General features: G+C 37.9%; 2 protein-coding genes across 7 annotated transcripts in view; one reads left to right on the top strand and one right to left on the bottom strand.

Moving 5' to 3' along the window:
• B3GALNT1 (beta-1,3-N-acetylgalactosaminyltransferase 1 (Globoside blood group)) overlaps positions 1-17,953 on the top strand; it is a 44,878-nt gene that overhangs the window by 9,016 nt on the left and 17,909 nt on the right. The window contains exons 1-3 of one of the 6 annotated variants that reach the window (XM_062582942.1): positions 12,587-12,617; positions 15,323-15,461; positions 16,976-17,047. The exons of 1 other annotated variant lie outside the window; for it this stretch is intronic. The gene's annotated coding sequence lies outside the window, so the exon portion shown is untranslated. Of the gene's footprint in view, positions 1-12,223; positions 12,385-12,586; positions 12,618-15,322; positions 15,462-16,975; positions 17,048-17,953 lie in introns of those variants that run through there. 4 more of the 6 variants (XM_062582939.1, XR_009959309.1, XM_062582941.1 and 1 more) reach the window with 4 other exon arrangements.
• On the bottom strand, positions 8,318-8,902 carry ARL14 (ADP ribosylation factor like GTPase 14). Its single transcript, XM_062582981.1, has one exon. The coding sequence runs from the start codon at positions 8,900-8,902 to the stop codon at positions 8,318-8,320; it is 585 nt and encodes a 194-aa protein (XP_062438965.1).

The following is a 17,953-nucleotide window of genomic DNA, read 5'->3' on the forward strand; positions in this document are numbered from 1 at the left end:
TGAGTTGATCATGAACTCCGCCAGCTACAAATAGCCCAAGTATAGGGATTAGCAGATTGAAGAGACGCACTTTTAGGTCTACTCTTCAAGCAGAACAGATTCCTATTAAGTATCAGAGAAGAATATTTCATTTGAGATGAAAAGTGAGGAAACCGTGGATGAAATGAGCCATTTCAGTGTTCAGGCAAGATTCGGGAGTATATTGTTTTGTGCCAGAAAAAAATTCCTTCTTAAGAAGCCCCTGGAACAAAGTCACCCTCTGGTAAGGAGCTTTTCTGTTGCAGACAGTTTTGTGTGATTCTAGCTTGTTCTTAGGTGAGATCCATAAAGTTTTTAGAAGGAAAGGAAAGCTTAGTAGACTGATCATAGGACTGAGAAGGCTGAGAACTGGAATATTCAGAATTCTGTTCTGCTTGAACACCGTCAGTCTGCAGCACGAGGAAGTCGCTTGTCCTCTTTCCCTTAGTTCTTTAGCCTTTCAAATGTAAGAATGATCCTCAGAGTTGTATTTTAAAAAATAATATATATAATAGGCTTAGATAATTAAATGCAAGTGTGAAGTATTAGGTGATATGAGTTATTTACACGCACGTAAATAACAGCACGACAGCAAGGGAAAGTGCTGCCCCCCAGCTTGGGCAGAAGGGTGCACAGCTGCAAAGGGAAGGCCCTGAGCTTTCCACAGGTTGGTTGCACAGTGGGTTGGCCATGCTAGGAAAGGCTGAGATGATTCAGAAAAGAACAATGAAGGTCAGAGGCTGTATTGGTGTGGTGCCTTCATCACAATAAAGAACTTCTTCAAGATGTGATACTATTTGTATATATTGGCTAAAAAATCTTTTCAGAGAGGTTACAAATACTGATTCAGCTATGGATCAACTGGAAAATATTTGTCTTGTTCCTTTTTTCTTTAATCAAACACTGAAGTACCAATGAAAGGATAAGATTTAAGCTTTCAAAAATATCGGAATAATTTCTTCAAAATAATTTGCTCTTCTGGGAAATCTTTCTTCAAAAAAATTTTTTTTGAATATTCCATTGCATAGATGTTCAAGTTGAATTAGCATATTTACATTTTAAGTTACTCCAAACAGCGTTAGTTTGGATCAGATAAATAAAACATCAAAGTGCATTTCTTTGTTGAGAACCAATTCCTTAAAGAAACATCAGCTCAGGCATCAGTCACTGTTACGGGCTGATTTCCTTCCAGGACTATATCTCCCATAATGCAGGACATATTTTGCTCCTAAGACTGTGCTGCAGTCATATGATTTAAGGAATTTATAACCTCGCCAAGATAACAGCACGGAAGAAAGAATGGAGGCCTGAATACTGCAGCTACCGCAAAACAGAATATTGCCACTATGGGTCATAATTGTACGTATCTTTTGTTCAGCACTTTTTGCAGTGGAATTCAAAACAGTTCATAAAAAAGCCAATACCCTTATCCCTGCTCTACAGATGGGGAAACTGAGGCAGGGAGAACATGAATCACTCAAAGTCATAACAAGGGGTAATTGCAAAGTTGGAAATAGGTGCCAGGTTTCCCAAGCCCCATGCTTGTGTTCTATCCATTGAGCATTTAAATGATTTAGAATAAGGCATTTGTTTTAGTTAAGTAAATGGGAATTAATTAGATTTTGGAAAGCTGAGAAGTTTAATTGTAGGCATCTTTAAAACTCTGAAATTCAATTACAACACTTCGAAGTTTCTATTCCTCAGAATGCTGTAATTTTAAAATATCCATCCTAACGTAGAGTGAAAACAAATGTGAGTATTTCTTGCAATGCAAAAATTTGAATTTAACAGATTGTTACTACCAGGTTTACAACCACCTAATATCTGAAAATAAGTTTCATAAATGTTGCAATTAGCCATTTTTTTTGTTGAACAAGTAGTGTGCAAGATTTTTAGCTAAGTGGCTTGAACCTCTCAAAATAGAGAGATCTCAAGCTCAAGTTGCCATTCAAATTTACAACCAGATAGTTTCCTTTTTATTAACTGCAATATGTCTAATATGCCACAAGATGTCTCAGTGCTGTAATACTAAAATGTATACACGTTGTTTTTTAATGATATTATTAGATTTAGATAAGGATTTTCAATATTTAATTTGGGTTTTCCTTAATACTCGGTAGGGGCTTTTTAGTACCACATGAGAAAGAAAAGTGTATACATACTTACACATTAGTGTAGAGAATAAATTATTTTAAGTGGTCAGTGAAGCTAATGGTTCCTTGGAAAATTTTAATTTTCAAGAAGTAAAGGCTTAGTTTATAGCCCTTTCTAAGCAGGTGATCTCTAACAAATGCGGATGTTTTCCTGTGTAGATTAGATGGAAGAGCTTTCTTTTATATATATAATTTTAGCTACTGTATTGTATTACCATAACATTTAATTTTAATAAAATGTTACATATTTTTAATTATTCATGCTTACTTGGGATTAATATTGTTTAAAATTACTATAAGGCGTCAATCAGTTATTTGTATAACACTGTCTTTAAGGGTACGTTATCTTACTAAAATCCCCCTGGCAGTGGGATAAGTGGGCTCTGGGAATAAGACCCAACAAACTTGTACAAAGATGAGGAGCCTAACATTAAGTTGTTTATGAAATGCAATACATTTTTTTTTGTATCACAATGAAATCAGGGACTGTTGCACAAATTTATGATGGTCCTAGAGCTTTTCAGAATTATGAATCAGTTAAGAAAATGTTGAGAGACTAACATTCTTCCATGATTAATGTGTATGCTCTAGTAAAGTAACTGCAAACTATTGATTAAGGCTCAGTTACCCTTTAACAGTCAAGGACGATTGTTAGGGAGATTAGCCTTTCTCTAAATCAATGAGGTAGCTGCTGTAGTCCCCAGGTATATCTTCTAAAAAGAAAGAATACACAAGGCAAAGGTTTCAGAGCTAAATGATTTATTTATGAACACAAAATTACTTATTTTGGCAGATATTCTATGAGATTTGAGTTACCTGCAGCAGTAGTATAATGTCTAGAAACCCTTCTCATCAGTCAGGAAGTATATGAGGCACAGAACAAAAAGATGATCTTTGCACCAGAGAATGCACAGTCTAAAGCTAAAAGCCAACAGACGAATAAAGAATAGGAGTACAAGGAAATAATAAGAGAATACTCATCAGAAGATATAGTCAGGGGCCTCATCATAAAACATATAACAACTATAGTCAGGATTTTTGCATACATCATGGGAAAGGAGTGCTTTCAGGAAGGAACTGAAAGAAAACAAATGATTTTGCAAATGTTTGTTGACAATTGCTTCCAGGTATAAAGAGCAGCAGGAAAGCAAGTACAAAAACACTCAATGAAAATCTAATAAATAAGACCATGGAAACTGGCATCACCATTTTGATAATCAGCGAAGGACAGGGAAAGTGAGAACAGCTCTGCTGTGCAGAAATACACAGCTGCAAATATCTAATGGGGGCGACAGGGACACAGGGGAGACAAAGGGCATGGGGAGGTGTCTCCTGGTGACAGCCTGACTTAGCATTAGAAGCTGTATAATGTGAAACTACACTGCAGATACAGTGTGGACCAGTGTGAGTGCTACAGAAATATTTATCACAGCTAAGAAACAGATTCATGTAGAAACTGATGTACAAGTTAAGGCACGATTTGTTGAAATCGTATGAATTCGAAGAAGTATTTTCAGACATGTTACTGTTTTATGAGTACATATTTGCAAATAGTACCTGCAGTATGATAGGTGTTTTACATGTAGGGTCTCCACCCTCATGAGTTTACAATCTGAATTGCAGAGACTTAACTAATCTGGACTTTGTGATCTGATGAAATACATATCTAGAATCCATATATTTGTGCTTCAGACCGCAGTGTAGAATAGCAATACTTGAGCTAATTTTAAATATAAGAAGTCTAATCGTTGCAGCATAGAACTCAGCATGGGTGATGTACTTTGCCAAGAAAGCTTGTTTAGAACAGTTTTATATACTACAGTACTTGAAAATGCTGTCTTTCTGTGTACTGGGCTTAGAAATTATGTTTTAAATAGAGAAATCTTTCCTTCAGTTGTTTCAGTTAATTTGTCAGAAAGGAGGAGGAGGTGGCAACAGAGACATTTTGAGTAATTCACACTGTTGTAAAAGCTTGCATTACCTAATGTTGTAAAAGCTTTGCCCTGCCATTGCTTATATGCAGGAATACATAAGGAATATGTTCCTTCACTTCTGTTTGATTCTACAGGGTATTAAATTACTGAGAAAGTTGTCTCCAAAGAGAAGGATGGAGTGTTAATCGTCCAAATTTGCAATGGATTCTTGAGCTGCTCCCCACGTTCCCTTAAAACAGCCTTAATCCTATTTGGTTTCTTATTGGAATTCTTATTAGCTCCATGTCAGCTATTTCAAAACTGAGAAAGCTCATCATGATCTTATGGTACAGTAATATTATTAGTGAATGATCAGAAAGACAAATCCCATACTCCAGATTTGTCAACTTTTAAATTGTCCCACCCAAACATGTCCCAATGGATAGCCTCAAGCTGGGACAGGATACAACATGCCTCACAAATCACTGATCTTGCCCTTTCTGTATTTCACAATCTCAGATATGGGCCATTTACTTCTGCGTGGATGACTGTTCTGTCAGCAGAAATGAACGGGTACAACCAGACAAGTGTAAGAAATATCAATAGACAGTGAAGGACTCATACAGTTTAGCTACAGTGATTTTTACAGCTTTTATTATGGTTGCACAAGACTGCCATTATGCATGAATAAGAAGTGCAAGAAACACTAGGCTATGAGTTTGTGATAGAGGTGTGATTTATTAGGAAAGCTATTGAAAGAAGTTCCAAAACTGGAAGCCACGAAGGCAGCTGACTAGTGCTCCAAACTCTTCAGAGCCTTCCTTTCATCCTGTGCACACTTTTCAACTTACAGACCACCCATCTGTTGCTCTGTCAGTCAGGCTGAAGGCCACTCTAACTTTGGTTACACTACTGAGGAAGGCAGCACTCCTCATATTCTGATTTATCTTTTTCTCAAAGCACCCTGAACCCTTCAAAAATCCTAAAACTGTTTTTAGTAAGTAGTCTGTGTAAGTTTTTTCAGAGCTTAGCTCTAATTTTTAATTAGCCACAAATCCATGCAATATGAAGTTGTCCAGAAATAAATGATGCTTTCAGTGCTATGGACTGTATTTTTAGCTCAGGTAAAATTCCACTTTGTTATGATCAGAACCATAAAGAAAATTCTGCTTACTGTATTGTTCAGCCAAAAAGTCAAAAGATTTAAATCTCGTCACAGCAAGATTAAGTTGTAAAATGCCTTTTAACTTTCTTCCTGTGATTTTAACATGTAATACACAATGGGATCAAATGTCAGACAATTTCTGGGCTTCCAGTGGGGACCGAACAGTGCCCTAGAGAGAGCATGAGGGCCAAGGCACAGAGGCTGTGGCAGGTGCACAGGGGACTGTGTTCCCTACCAGTATGTCTGACAACTGACCTTCCTTCAGAACGAAACCCTGTGTGGCTGCAGGCCTGCGGCAAGGCTGCCACAGGATGCTCTGCTCTGTGTTCTTGCAGAACGTGGCCACAAGTTCTGCTTTCTCTGCATTTTCCTGCCTACATAATACATATTTCGGGGACCCTTCTCAAAATGCTAGTGCTCAGGGAAATGCTTTGCTGCAAGTGCAGAAGAGGAGAGGAAGCTTTATAACAGTGAATGCTCTGTCCACTAACTCTTCATCCTAAAGAAGCCCCCAACTAAGCTTATTCATAAGATACAAAAAAAAACCCCAACTAACTCCAGCAGCAGCAGAACTAATTAAGTCTGGGTTCTCTGGATTTATGTTCTCTTGTTGGCTTTCTTTTAAATAAAATGGAACACTTATCTCCCAGGGGATTAGTCTCTCATACCTTATCAGCCTTTCCTTCAATGGGGGCACCAGTATCATCACCTTTCTCTATCTCACTGCTTTTCTTAATTAAACTTTTAGACATGTAATTCCTTTGAGAATCCTCCTCTCTGTCCAAACTGATTGATACTTAAAAGTTATTCAGAAAAGTAGGGGTCTAGATGGACAGATAACATGGCCAAAGTGTCACTTCTTTTGGACACCAAGGTGTTAAAAAACCTAATATTTAATACATGATAGTCTGCAAAGTGAGAGGAATAATTTTACTTCCTTTGAAGTATAATGGAAAAGATTTTCTTCAAATCAGTGTCAGTATCATTTCATCTAATTTGATAACCTGAAGAAAGGACTGTGTGCCTGAAAGCTTATTCACTTTTTTTAGTTATATTAGCTAGTCTATTATAATATATTATTTCTCCCTTCAAAATTTGCTTCTTGTTTAATTAGAGACCCTGGTGCATTCTTATTAAATCTCTCAAGGAGTATTCCTCCCTGAGGAAGTTCTGAGGCCAGTGAACTAGACTGAAATTTATGAAAGTTACATGATTGGATTAAACTAGTGGGAGAAATAAATGTGTAACAAGCACATGCAAATGTTTATAAATGTATTAATCTAAAATACTACATTATTTAACACTGAATTATTGGGATTAGAAAAATAATATTCTCATTTCTCAGTCTGTTGTAGACTAAGTTTTTAACCTTTTTTTGGAACAGATGATGATATTTTATATTAACCCTAAATCATCAGACTGGGCAATGACAAGTCTAAATACTTGCTATCCATTTAGAAATGTAGTCTCAACATAGGATCTAGCCCACAGTATTGGCTGTCAGTATTAATAAATTCTGTTGAGAAACCCTCCTTTGTTTACTATTTCAGCAAATTCACCTGATGACTTTTCATTTTTGAATGCATGAAGCAACAGCATATGTCTGCTCTCCTTTCTGCTTTGCCCTTTTATAACTTGAAATTCCTGCTTTTTATTAGTAAGAACTACCTGTAAACTTCTCATGTGACTTGCTTGACCCTTTGTCACAAAAGAAAGGCAAACAAGCTGACCTGTGCCACAACTTTTTAGTGAGCATAACTGGGAAGCTTGTTTCGCCAAGGGACTGCTGAGACACAGAATGATTAAATGACTAGCCCATGGTGCAGGTAGGGAAAAAAAATCCAGCTACCTAAGCAAGCATCCTAACCACTGGAAAAGCTTACCTCTGCAGAGATTGCTCAAGAAGGCAAAAACAAATGGTCTGGATTTACTGCAAGTGCATAGCCAGTAATCAGATGCTCTCTTTTCTCTTGCTTTTAGAAGAGCAGTCTCTATTCACTTTTTAGCCTTAGCAATTAAACTGTTTTTGATGGTTGATACTGTTCAATTAGTCTTCTTCTAGTTGTCAATCTATTGTTACCTTAATGGCATTCAAAATACTAATTCATTCCTTAATGAATCAGGAAATCTGAATGGAAAGGTTCATTGGAATTTTTTCTAAAAACTGTAGTAATGGGATAAACCATTTTTTGTTACTTTTTATGTCAAATATAATCAGAGCAAAATTTGTCAGTAATGATCACAGGTGGCTTTACTAAAGGCAAGACACAATCCATCAAGATCGATAAAAAACTCACCAACCAGCCTGCTCCCCCTCCTCCTCTGCATGCACAGCACAGATCAGCACTTTGCTGGATTGACCTCACGCTGGCTTCCACAGCCCTGCTGGTGGTTAACGATAGCAAACCGCAGTACAGAAACAAAGAAGCAGACACACGGAAATCTTTAACAACTTGACATCAAAGCTATACCTTACAATTAACAGATGAACTAAATTTTATCTGTGGCTTGGTAAAAACTTGATCCTGATTGTGAAAATTGATTTGGAGGAATAGGTTTTAAAATGCAGTACATTTGCAGTTCATTTGAAACAAGCATTTCAAATTCATGGGTTCATAGGTACATAAATGAGAGTTTAAGCTCTAAAATAACTATATTTTTACATGAGAAATACATCCACAGAGCACAACAACATTGAAACAACATTTTATCTCTTGCTTTTCTTGCTGAATGAATGATTTGGCTATTGAGCTTTTTGACAAAATACTTAAGCATTTTAAGCACTGCTCACCCATTTTGTTTCCACTTGCTAAAATTCAGAAGCTCAGCTCTGCCTTTTTTATGATTCATCTGCCACACTTCTGAGTTGAATAAACCCAAGTTTACTGTCGATAATTAAAGTACTGCAGAACAGTATCTCAGAAGCATACATAGGTAGAACAATATAATTTGAAAGCGCTTTATAAATATTTATTTAAAGAGTTTTTCCAGAATCAAGCATTTTTGGATTCAGTCTGTACAACAACATATGTTGATTAACGTTCACCAGAATTTGATGATAGAAATTCTTAAAGTTTTTCATTTTGCTTAAAAATTGTAGAAGTGTCTTTTGATCTCCTGTGGTTTTTTGCAAATACAGTTAGTCTTTCGAGAGCACCTGACAAACCTTCTCCTGTGATGGCACAACAGGGTTGTACATACCAATTTCTGTCACTGCAGTACTTCTTCATGTTGAATCTCCTCGTTACTTCCTCAGCATTCAAAGCTCCAGGCAAATCCTGTTTGTTTGCTAGCAGAACTACTGGTACATTTTTTATAAATTCATTCTTTAAAATGAGTTCAAATTCTTTCTTTGATTCTTCCAGACGTTGCTTATCAGAGCTATCCACAACATACAGAAGCCCATCTGCATTTTCCAAGAAATTGCACCAAAGCTGCCTCATTTTGTGTTGTCCTCCAACATCCCAAAAGGTCAATGCAAAATCTTTCTCAGTTTCAATCATATCAACATTAAAGCCAATTGTTGGAATTGTTAGAAAAACATCATTGTACTTCAGCTTGTACAATAGTGTAGATTTCCCTGCAGAATCAAGTCCTAACATTAATATATTGCCTTGTTTGACTTTGGAGTCTTTGGTGTTGTGGAGGCCCATTTGTGCTCTTGTATCCTATATTAATCCTTTAAAGATGGTATTCGCTGTCTTTTGAGAAGCCAGTTTTTTGTCAGTAAGCTTTCTTTCTTCCTCCGTGAGATAAAGCACAAAGTGTAAGGAAGAAGCAGCCTTGTGCTATGAAAAATAAATAAAAGCTCTGTACAAATACCTTCTGGCTTTTATCAACTTGATAAAAAGCAAATGATATTTATGAAGGCGTAACGTTCAATGCCAAGCCTGTGGGTGGAACAACTATGAGTAATGTACTGATTGGTCACAGAGCCCAAAGGTTACAGTCTCTGAACGTGTTTGAACAGTGAACCATAGTTACCTGTTCATCCTTCTCTAGAATCTAAGAACTATTCATCTATTATAAAATTGTGGATGCTGAACCAGCAATGATCTGGTTATACTCCATAATCCCATGAGCTAGGAATCATTAGCTCTCTCCCACTGTTTCAGTGTGTACCCAGAGAGAAATCGCTTTCTTACTGTACCAGCATCCTTTTTAGAAAAGAAACCTAATATAAACACAACCATTGGGGAGGAGAGATCTTACAGGTTTGTCCGTAATTAACAATCCATGAAATGACAAGGTACCTGAATTTATCAGTGTATCTCATCTCCCAGCAACAGATTAATCTCAAGTGGTTTCTAGTAGAAATCTGTATAGATACATGGACTCAATCAACCATAGAAGAACTTGATTTTAAAATTTTTCTGCTCTAAAGGTGGCTAGCTTTTACTCTGTAATTTTTCTTCCTGCTCATTCATATGTCAGGCTGTCTGCTTTGACTGTACTATTAGAGGTGTAAACTAGGTGAGTTAAGTTTTTATGAAAATGATTGTTAACTGCACTCTGCACATTGGAGATAAAATACAGGTCTGATGATCTGGTCATGCCTGAGATTCAACTACCTGAAATTAAAAATATATATTAGCTTCATTATGATCTATTCTGCTGTTGCATGCAGATATTTGAGCAAGATTTCTTAGAAGAAAGTAGTAAAAAGAGGGGAAGTAACTGAGTCTCAATCAAAAGATCATTTTTGCCAGCATTCTAAACAATAGATTGATAAAGAGAATAAGATTGAAAATTTAGTCTAATATTACTTAATTCATGTTGAGTCTCAATTCTTTTTGACAGCTGGTAGATCCATGTAGCACTAGTGTAATGCAGACTGGTTATTTTTGCAATACTTATTTGCCCTTGTACTCAGATGGACTAGTAGTTAGTATTACCACTTCTCTTTGCCTCAGTAACTCCATAAAGAGCAAAAAGACGTAAAGACTATATGGCCAAATGAATTGCTGACTGATAAGGCAAGCGCTTTGTTAATTATCACATTGGTTGCCCAAGTATTATGCATGTTCTGTAAAATAAACCTCTGTCTTGATAGCCAAGTTACAATCTAGTGTCGTCAAGCTGAAAGGATTATAGCAGAACTCCTAATTGGGGACAACAAAAGATTACAGTGACATATTCACTGTAGGACTGTTGTACATTTTTCATATTTAATAACATATAGAATATGTATAGGATTTCTTTCAAGAGAAGATCATGATATATTAAACCATGGAGGAGAGTGTTTGCCTTTCCTTATAAATAATGTATATAAATGAATTGAAAGATGGGGAGACGGGAAACTATGCAAAGCACATTGTCAGCTTGGTCAAATGAATCATAATTCCCTGCAAAATAGCATGTCAGTTCCTTTGAAATATGGTTATCTTGATAAAGGGCAAAACTCCCCTTCTGTGCAAGCTGTGATAAAATGGATGGACTATCTGTATCTTCGCATAGTGCTGTGATCTAAACATAACTTACAGTTCTGTGCTCTATATGTTTGCTCCAACTGTATTTGATATATGTGGTCTCAACTATTATTTTATTAAATCAGATTACCACTTCAAATAAGCTTATTAAGCAATATCTGACTTTTTACAAGAAAATTAAATTTGTTTCTGGGACAGAACAGCTAGTTTTTGAAGACAGCATGTTTTTGCAGTTTTTATCTGTACCAGAGTCAAACATCAGTTATCTGGTTCAGATACAGATTTGTTCTTTCAGGCCCACTTCTAGTAATAATTTCCCATGCTACTCTAGAGTATAAAAACTACAGTCTAAATAAGGATGGATTCCAAGTCAGTCTGTGGCATACCAGTGTAAGATCAAAACCACCTTACTCAGCTGCGTAAGATGTGCAGCAGTGCAGCCTTCAGCAGAGGTGTCATTCACAAGGCTGTTCAACTCCTTGCACAAAGACAACCAAGAGCTGCAACTGAACTATATTCAGCCAGCAGCCAAGTACTGCAGATTTTAATTTGTAATTGTTAAGAAGCATGGAGCTGTAGTAAAGGTTTCTGCAGGCCAGTTCAGATTTAAACCCAATTTGTTTAAGAATGTGAGCAGGGCAGCAAAATGATGACATATATTGAGAACGGCATCCTTTGTGGGTATTAATTTATGCTACAGGGCCACATCTTTCAAAAGGTCACATAGACACAGGAGGTGAAACTTGAGGTACAAATCCGTAGCGAACTGTACTCAGACAGGCTTCGTTTGTTCAAACCGTAAGAAGTGATCTACATTTGCACAGAAAGAAAAGCATTTGAAAAAAGGAGAAACTACCTTTGACTTGTCCAAAGGTGAATTTGTTTAGTAGGGGTGAGGCTATATTGCTTGTTAGGTTTGCCTTTATAATTCAGTTAAAAAAAAAACAGACATAAAATTGGGACAGCTGATTTGCCATAAAAATTAATCTAAACTCAGAAACTTCATACAATAGATTTTCCAAATAACCTGCTTAGGTGTCTATCTCCAAGTGCAGCGGAGACCCAAACTCCTTTGGCTGGTGGTCCGGACGTTTATGTCGCAAGTCACTGTCAGGAGCGGAGCGCCACAGGGCATTGCCCAGACAGCATCTCGATAGGAATTGAGTAATGGCTCTCCATGGTCCTCATTTCTGAAATCATCCCCCCTGTCAAACCAGGATATTCCATAACTATGGCACGCTTTGATAACAAGAGATATATAATTTAGGGAGGCTTCAGAGTGAATCGTCACAAAGCTCAATTGCATTTGCTAAAGCTAGTGTAAAGAGGCCATGTGCAATTTGAAAGACTATGTCTCTTTTTGCCTAGAATCCACAAACTCTGATCGTATAGTTACAAGGCTGCAATTTAAGAAAAGGGAATATGGTGGGGTCAACAGCGGAAAGGACCGCACACTGCTAGAAGAGATCAGGGAGGTAGCGGACTGTGTTTAGGGGGAAAGCCAAAATGCCACTTATTACACCATATTTATTACTCCTGTTGTAGGCCCTCAGGATGAGGCGTAGGAGCGTTCCTACCAGAGAGAGATGAAAAAAAGTATCCACTTTGTATCCTGCAAGGAGGATGTCACTTTGCATCTGCCACAGCCTGGCTCTGTAACCGCCTCCCTCAGGACTCAGCCATCGCTTCCTAAGGGCGCTGCCGGGGCCGCGCTTTGCCTGGAGGCGCGGCGACCGCTGGGTAGCGACCGTTGCGCGTGAGGCGCGAGGCGCGACGGCCGTTGCGCGTGAGGCGCGGCGACCGCTGGGTAGCGACCGTTGCGCGGCGACCGTTGCGCGTGAGGCGCGAGGCGCGGCCGCCCGCCCTGCCCCACCTCGCGCCGCCCTGCCCTTCCCGCCCGCCCCAGCGGCAGGAGGCGGAGGCGGCGCCGCACAGCACGGTAATGGCGGTCGGGAGGCAGCGGCGGGCTCCGGGGCGGAGGCGGCTGCAGGCAGCGCGCGGAGGGGGTCGGGCCGGGCCGTGGCAGGCGGCGAGGGGATGAGGCGGGCTCCCCGCGGCGCGGCCTGCACGAAAGGGCAGGAGGGCTCCGCGGTGGCTCTGCTCGCTAGCACCGGGGCGTGTCATTTAACGCAGGGATCTGGTGTAAATTGGCTACAGAGGCTGGGGAGGCGACAGCCGCCCCCGATAATCTCTGTTACTGTCGCGCACTTCCAGCGAGGCGGCCTCTCCTCCCCCCCCCCCCCCCCCCCCCGGATTTTCAGAGAGGATAGTGTTAAAACGGTCAGCTGCTCGCTCGTAGAGGCAAGCAGACAGCGTGCCTGTGGGTGTATTTTTGAAATTCGCCGAGCAAGGGGTTGAATGCGATCGCTCCGACCGGAAGGCAAGGCCGCCTGAGGCGCCGCTGCCGGGAGGTGCAAGGCTGCCGCAAGCATGCGGCTTAGAGGAATAGGAGGGTGGAAAGAGCTCCCTGGCCGGCAGGGATGCAGTTTAGCAGGTTGCTTTGTTTTTCCAAGCGCTGAAATGCCTCTAGGTGAAAGGATAATAATATAGGCACATAAGCAATAAAAGTAAAAGCACTTGCTTAATCGTGCTCTTACAGTATTTGGGACAAGTTTTCAGAATACTGTTTGCAGAGTTTCTCAAATATTTGGCTTTGGTTGGAATATCCTAAATAAAACTCGTGTTAAACAAAAATATTTTAAGAAGTCAGTGTACTTAAAAAGCCTTATTGTTAAATAATTTTGTCTCCTACTTTTCACTAGTCTGTTAACTGCAGAATCCTTTAACATCAGTTCTGCACTAGAACTGAGGTGTATAGATGAAACTGTACTGCTTGCAGTTCTCCATAAAGTAGATTCAGAGGTAAAATACACTGGCGTTAAGAGAAAGAAATATATCCATTCAGGAAAAAGCATTTTACAAATATGTGGTAATTATTTTTAAAAGTCTAGCTCTGAAAACCTACATGCAAAGGAAAGGCACACACTAAATCACAGAAAAGAAAGGTGAAGGTACTTGGAGAACCTTAACTCTGCACTATCAGTGCTGCTGAGAAGGAGAGCAGATTTATTTATTTCAGTTTTTGAGCTCTTATGTTAGAATAAACTGATTTATAAAGAGAACTGGTTTCTTTCTTTTTTATTTCTCTTCCTGTTTTTCTTATTTATTTTTCACTGGAATCAAACCTTGAACTTAGAATGACACACATGTCCAGATACATAGTTCAGAAAGGTAGTGTCTCAGAAACCTAGTGTATGAATATAAAATATTCTTCTATCACCATGTCTTTTTTTAATATAAAAATGAGAGGAATTTAATTGTTCTGTCTAGTTTCAGCAGGGGGCAGTAGATTTCCTTTTAATTCTAGTTTTTGGACTGTTTCTTCCTTAGTTACTTCACACATACTGGAAAATTGCCTAGAAAAGAAAATTGTTTGGACAATTTGAAATAATAGCAAGTCATTTTTAAAAGGTTATTTAAAGTGTTTTTTAAACTGCTATTGTATTACTATCCTTTAAACTTAGTTATACTCATAGCCTAGCATCTTGCAAAAATACCTCAAGCTCCTGTTCTTAGTAACCCGTATCATATGAAGAAAATGAGAGGCCAAGAACTTTGATTCCTTCCCAAATAATTTGTGGTGGTGACTTAAAAAAAAAAAAAAGAAAGATTTAATTTCTGTTTGTATACACTTATCACTACAAATAATATTAAGTGTTTTTTTGTCTTTAAGTTGAACTACCCATTGGTTATTATAATAATGTCAAGAATGTCTGCACTAGATATTACCCTAGCTACAGCAGTGTGTGAGGAATGAATCTAAAATTAATATAGAGCATGACCAGTGCATCTTGCTTTAAATATGATTGTCTTAAAATTGATCTGTTTGATCTGTCAGCATAACCTAAAACTTAAGTTTGAGTCCTGCCAGCAAGCTGTGAACTTGCAAGCAAATGAAGCTGTTTCTCTGAGAAGAAGTTTTGAACTGGCGTTGCTCCCTGCTGCCTCTCCTATCATATGACAATACAACTAGAAAGCAAAACAATGCAGAAAAATGGAGTATAAAAGCAGTAGAGAACCTGTCATGAGCATATCTGTAATTTCTACAACTTTACCACCTCCTAGCAAAATTGCTGAGGGACCTATCAAACTACATCAGCTCAACCTCATTGTTTTGGATGACTCTTTTGGACTAAAAAGAGATGGGACTCTCTTGCTGTGGTTAGGGTTTCTCATTTTATTGGTACTTTTATTTTCCGTGTGTGCTTGAAACCAGAGTGCTGTGCTTAATGATTTTGGAATATGACTGCCTTTATTTTAAGTTCTCAGCCCTACACTAAATAGCTAATATTTTGGGAGTGACGTTTCTACCATTTCACCATTATAAAAGCTTTAGTTTGGTGAACCTATACTAGCTCGTTAACAGTTTAGCTCATCACTTGGGAAGTACAGCTTAATGTAGCCAAAAAATGCTATGTGCATTGTTGATCAGCCTGCTTTTTTGAGTGAGCTAATCCTGCCATTTGGTACTTATTTCATGGGATTGGTGCTGCTGCCCTCTGCTGTGTGAATGGCTGCTGATCGTCTACTGGAGTAAGCAACTCATTTACTGTTATCCATTCTTCTGTCTTCTCACTTTTGCAGCTGCATGCTCTGCATATGTGGTAGTTGAAATTTCAAAAGTGCAAGAATTGCCAGTTGCTGTATTTCCAAAATGGTACGACAATTTAGCATTGGTGTTTCTGAGAGCAAGATGGTGGAGAGGCTGAAAAGGATAACATGGGTAAGATTTATGGAACAGAACAGCAGCGTTTGTGAGAACTAGACTGTAAACTTTTTTAGTTTCATAGTAGGATTCCTAACTCTTTAGGATTCATACAGCATAAACTAAGCATTTTATAATGCTCATTCAGGTTTCCATATGGTGCAGCCTTTTAATGAAGATCTGATAGCTTTAAGATAGTGTTTTGCATAGTGTGAGCAAAGAACTTAAATTACTGATTTATTCTCTCCCCACATTTTTTATTGCTTGTCAGATTGGGCATTGGTTTCTAATTCTGTTGTTCAAAATGTCATAAAATCAAACTTTTTGTCAGTAAAGAATTGAAATCTTTATCAACATATTTTTTTTCTTTCAAGATGTCAAGAACTGACCAAACTTTGATATGTTTTTTCCTTTAAGTTGATCATCAAACCTTGAGAAATACTATTTATATAAAATCCAATACATACACACCGGTAAATAACTCAGATTATTTTCTTCTAGTATGTATTTTGCATATTGTTCAGTAAAAATCAGGTTGATGTATGATGAGAGAAGAATTAAATATATTCTTTTTTTTCTTTTCATAAAGCTGAGAAGTAAATACCAGTTTAGATCCCATATAAGGAGAGGAAATCTTTAGTGTTATGTGGTTGTAATCAACTTCCCTAAATTACTTACAGTTTTGACAGTCCTTCCTCTATGCTTGCCAAACTTCAGTTTCATTTTGCTTATATACCTTTAATCCATGTGGAGGTAAAAAGAATTGATTAAAAAAAAATCCATGCTTCTTCTAAACATTTTATGAACAAGGGAAAGATCATAAATCTTTTTAGAAAGTTCTTAATGAAACTCACTTGTTCATCTGTAATTATGTGAAATACCTTCAATGAAGCATTGATTCCTGTTAGCCCCTTAGTGTTTTTGAAGTAATGCACATTTGAGAGAGATCAGTCTGAAATTCTTCTGTTTAATACCTGTTGGTATAAAATGGCTGTAATACATTGTACTTGCTTTAAAGAATCATATATTTAAGGTCAAATCAAATGCAGAAATACAAGGCAGGAAGGCTCTGGCAAATCAAATTCACCTAAATCCCAGAAGGTTGTTTATTTTTTTTGTAAACATTTTGTACCAAAAAGCTCCAAACACTGTGGCGATATTTTCAAAGATAAGTTAAAGTGTAATTAATTGTGCTGTGAAATTGAACGTTCCCATCATCCTCAATGTGGCCACTTTGCCGTGCAGGGGGAAATACTAACACTGAAAACATTAGTGATCATTTGGAACTCCCACATATGCCAAGGGAGTTTCTTGCTCAGCTGTGAAACTGCATTTCAAACTGTCTCCTGTGCATTTACTAAGACATGTTTATTGCTTTGGCTTAATGATATTTAATATATGTTCACAAGATACATAGACATAGTTTTAATAAATATAGTAAAGTCCACTGTTACATGGAGAGTACAGGGATTTTATTTAAAATACAGTTTTGGAAAGATATATTGGTTTGATTTATAGTCTTGACATTGTAGTATTATCTTCGGGATGGACTCCGTGGAGACTTGGAAGTACCTGTCTGTATGGATTTGACTGCAGACCAGTATGTATGTCACTAACTGAAAGACTGCTTTGATTCTGTGTTCTTATTTCACACTCATCACTGTTTTAATTTAATACGGTATGCATTATGGAGCAGGGCTAATCTGTTGTATTTTCTAACTCATGCACTGGCACCTTGGGTTAGGGTCTGCAGACATTTCAGGAAGATGACACAGATGGGCTCCTTTCTTTGCAACTTAAATACGTAAAAATAGGTAGGAGGATTTTGTAGTAGCTTGTTTAAATTAAATTATTGAAAGAATATGCAAAGCTTATTTAAGGTTTGAGCCTCATCTGTTGCAGTGGATTTGCTGCTGTTCCCATTATGTCATCTGCAAAACTGCTGTGACAAAATTGGTTGCCATGTACCTTTACTAAATCACTTGATTTAATAAGCACATAAAAGAAAATAATTGACTGTTGTATAATGTTATGTGTTGTAGGAACAGCCATTTCTTTGGGCATTGTAATAGCTTAGTCTGTCTGCCAAGATACGTTTGTGTTTGCAAGTTTGCAATGCTGAAATAGCTTGGGATTGCTTGTAAGGAAGTTACTTTTTCCTTTTCTCCCTACCACCTATTCAGCCGGTTCAGAACATGTGGTTAGATGTAAGCGTGTGCTCAACTCTTCAGTACGGGAAAAATTACTTGCCTGTACTTTTTTACCGCCTTGCTTTGCTTGCTTGTTTATAAAAGTTTATAAAAACTTGTAAGATCCTTTCTTTGAAATAAAGTACAAAATTTTGAAGCTTCTGAACAACCATTTGTTGAGCACTTTGTAGCTATTAGATTTTGTGTACTGTTTTCCTTCCTCAGGGTTTAAACAAGCCTCAGATATCACACTGAAAACCTTCAACTTTCTCTAGGATCACAATGCTCTATTTGTGATCCTTTGTAGAGATCAGGTTTATA

Source organism: Rhea pennata, chromosome 9 (genome assembly GCF_028389875.1).
Source record: "Rhea pennata isolate bPtePen1 chromosome 9, bPtePen1.pri, whole genome shotgun sequence".
NCBI lineage: Eukaryota > Metazoa > Chordata > Aves > Rheiformes > Rheidae > Rhea > Rhea pennata.

Bases quoted from the DNA above. Each gene is read 5' to 3' on its own strand.
- ARL14 (XM_062582981.1), bottom strand. From the start codon at position 8,902: ATGGGCCTCCACAACACCAAAGACTCCAAAGTCAAACAAGGCAATATA.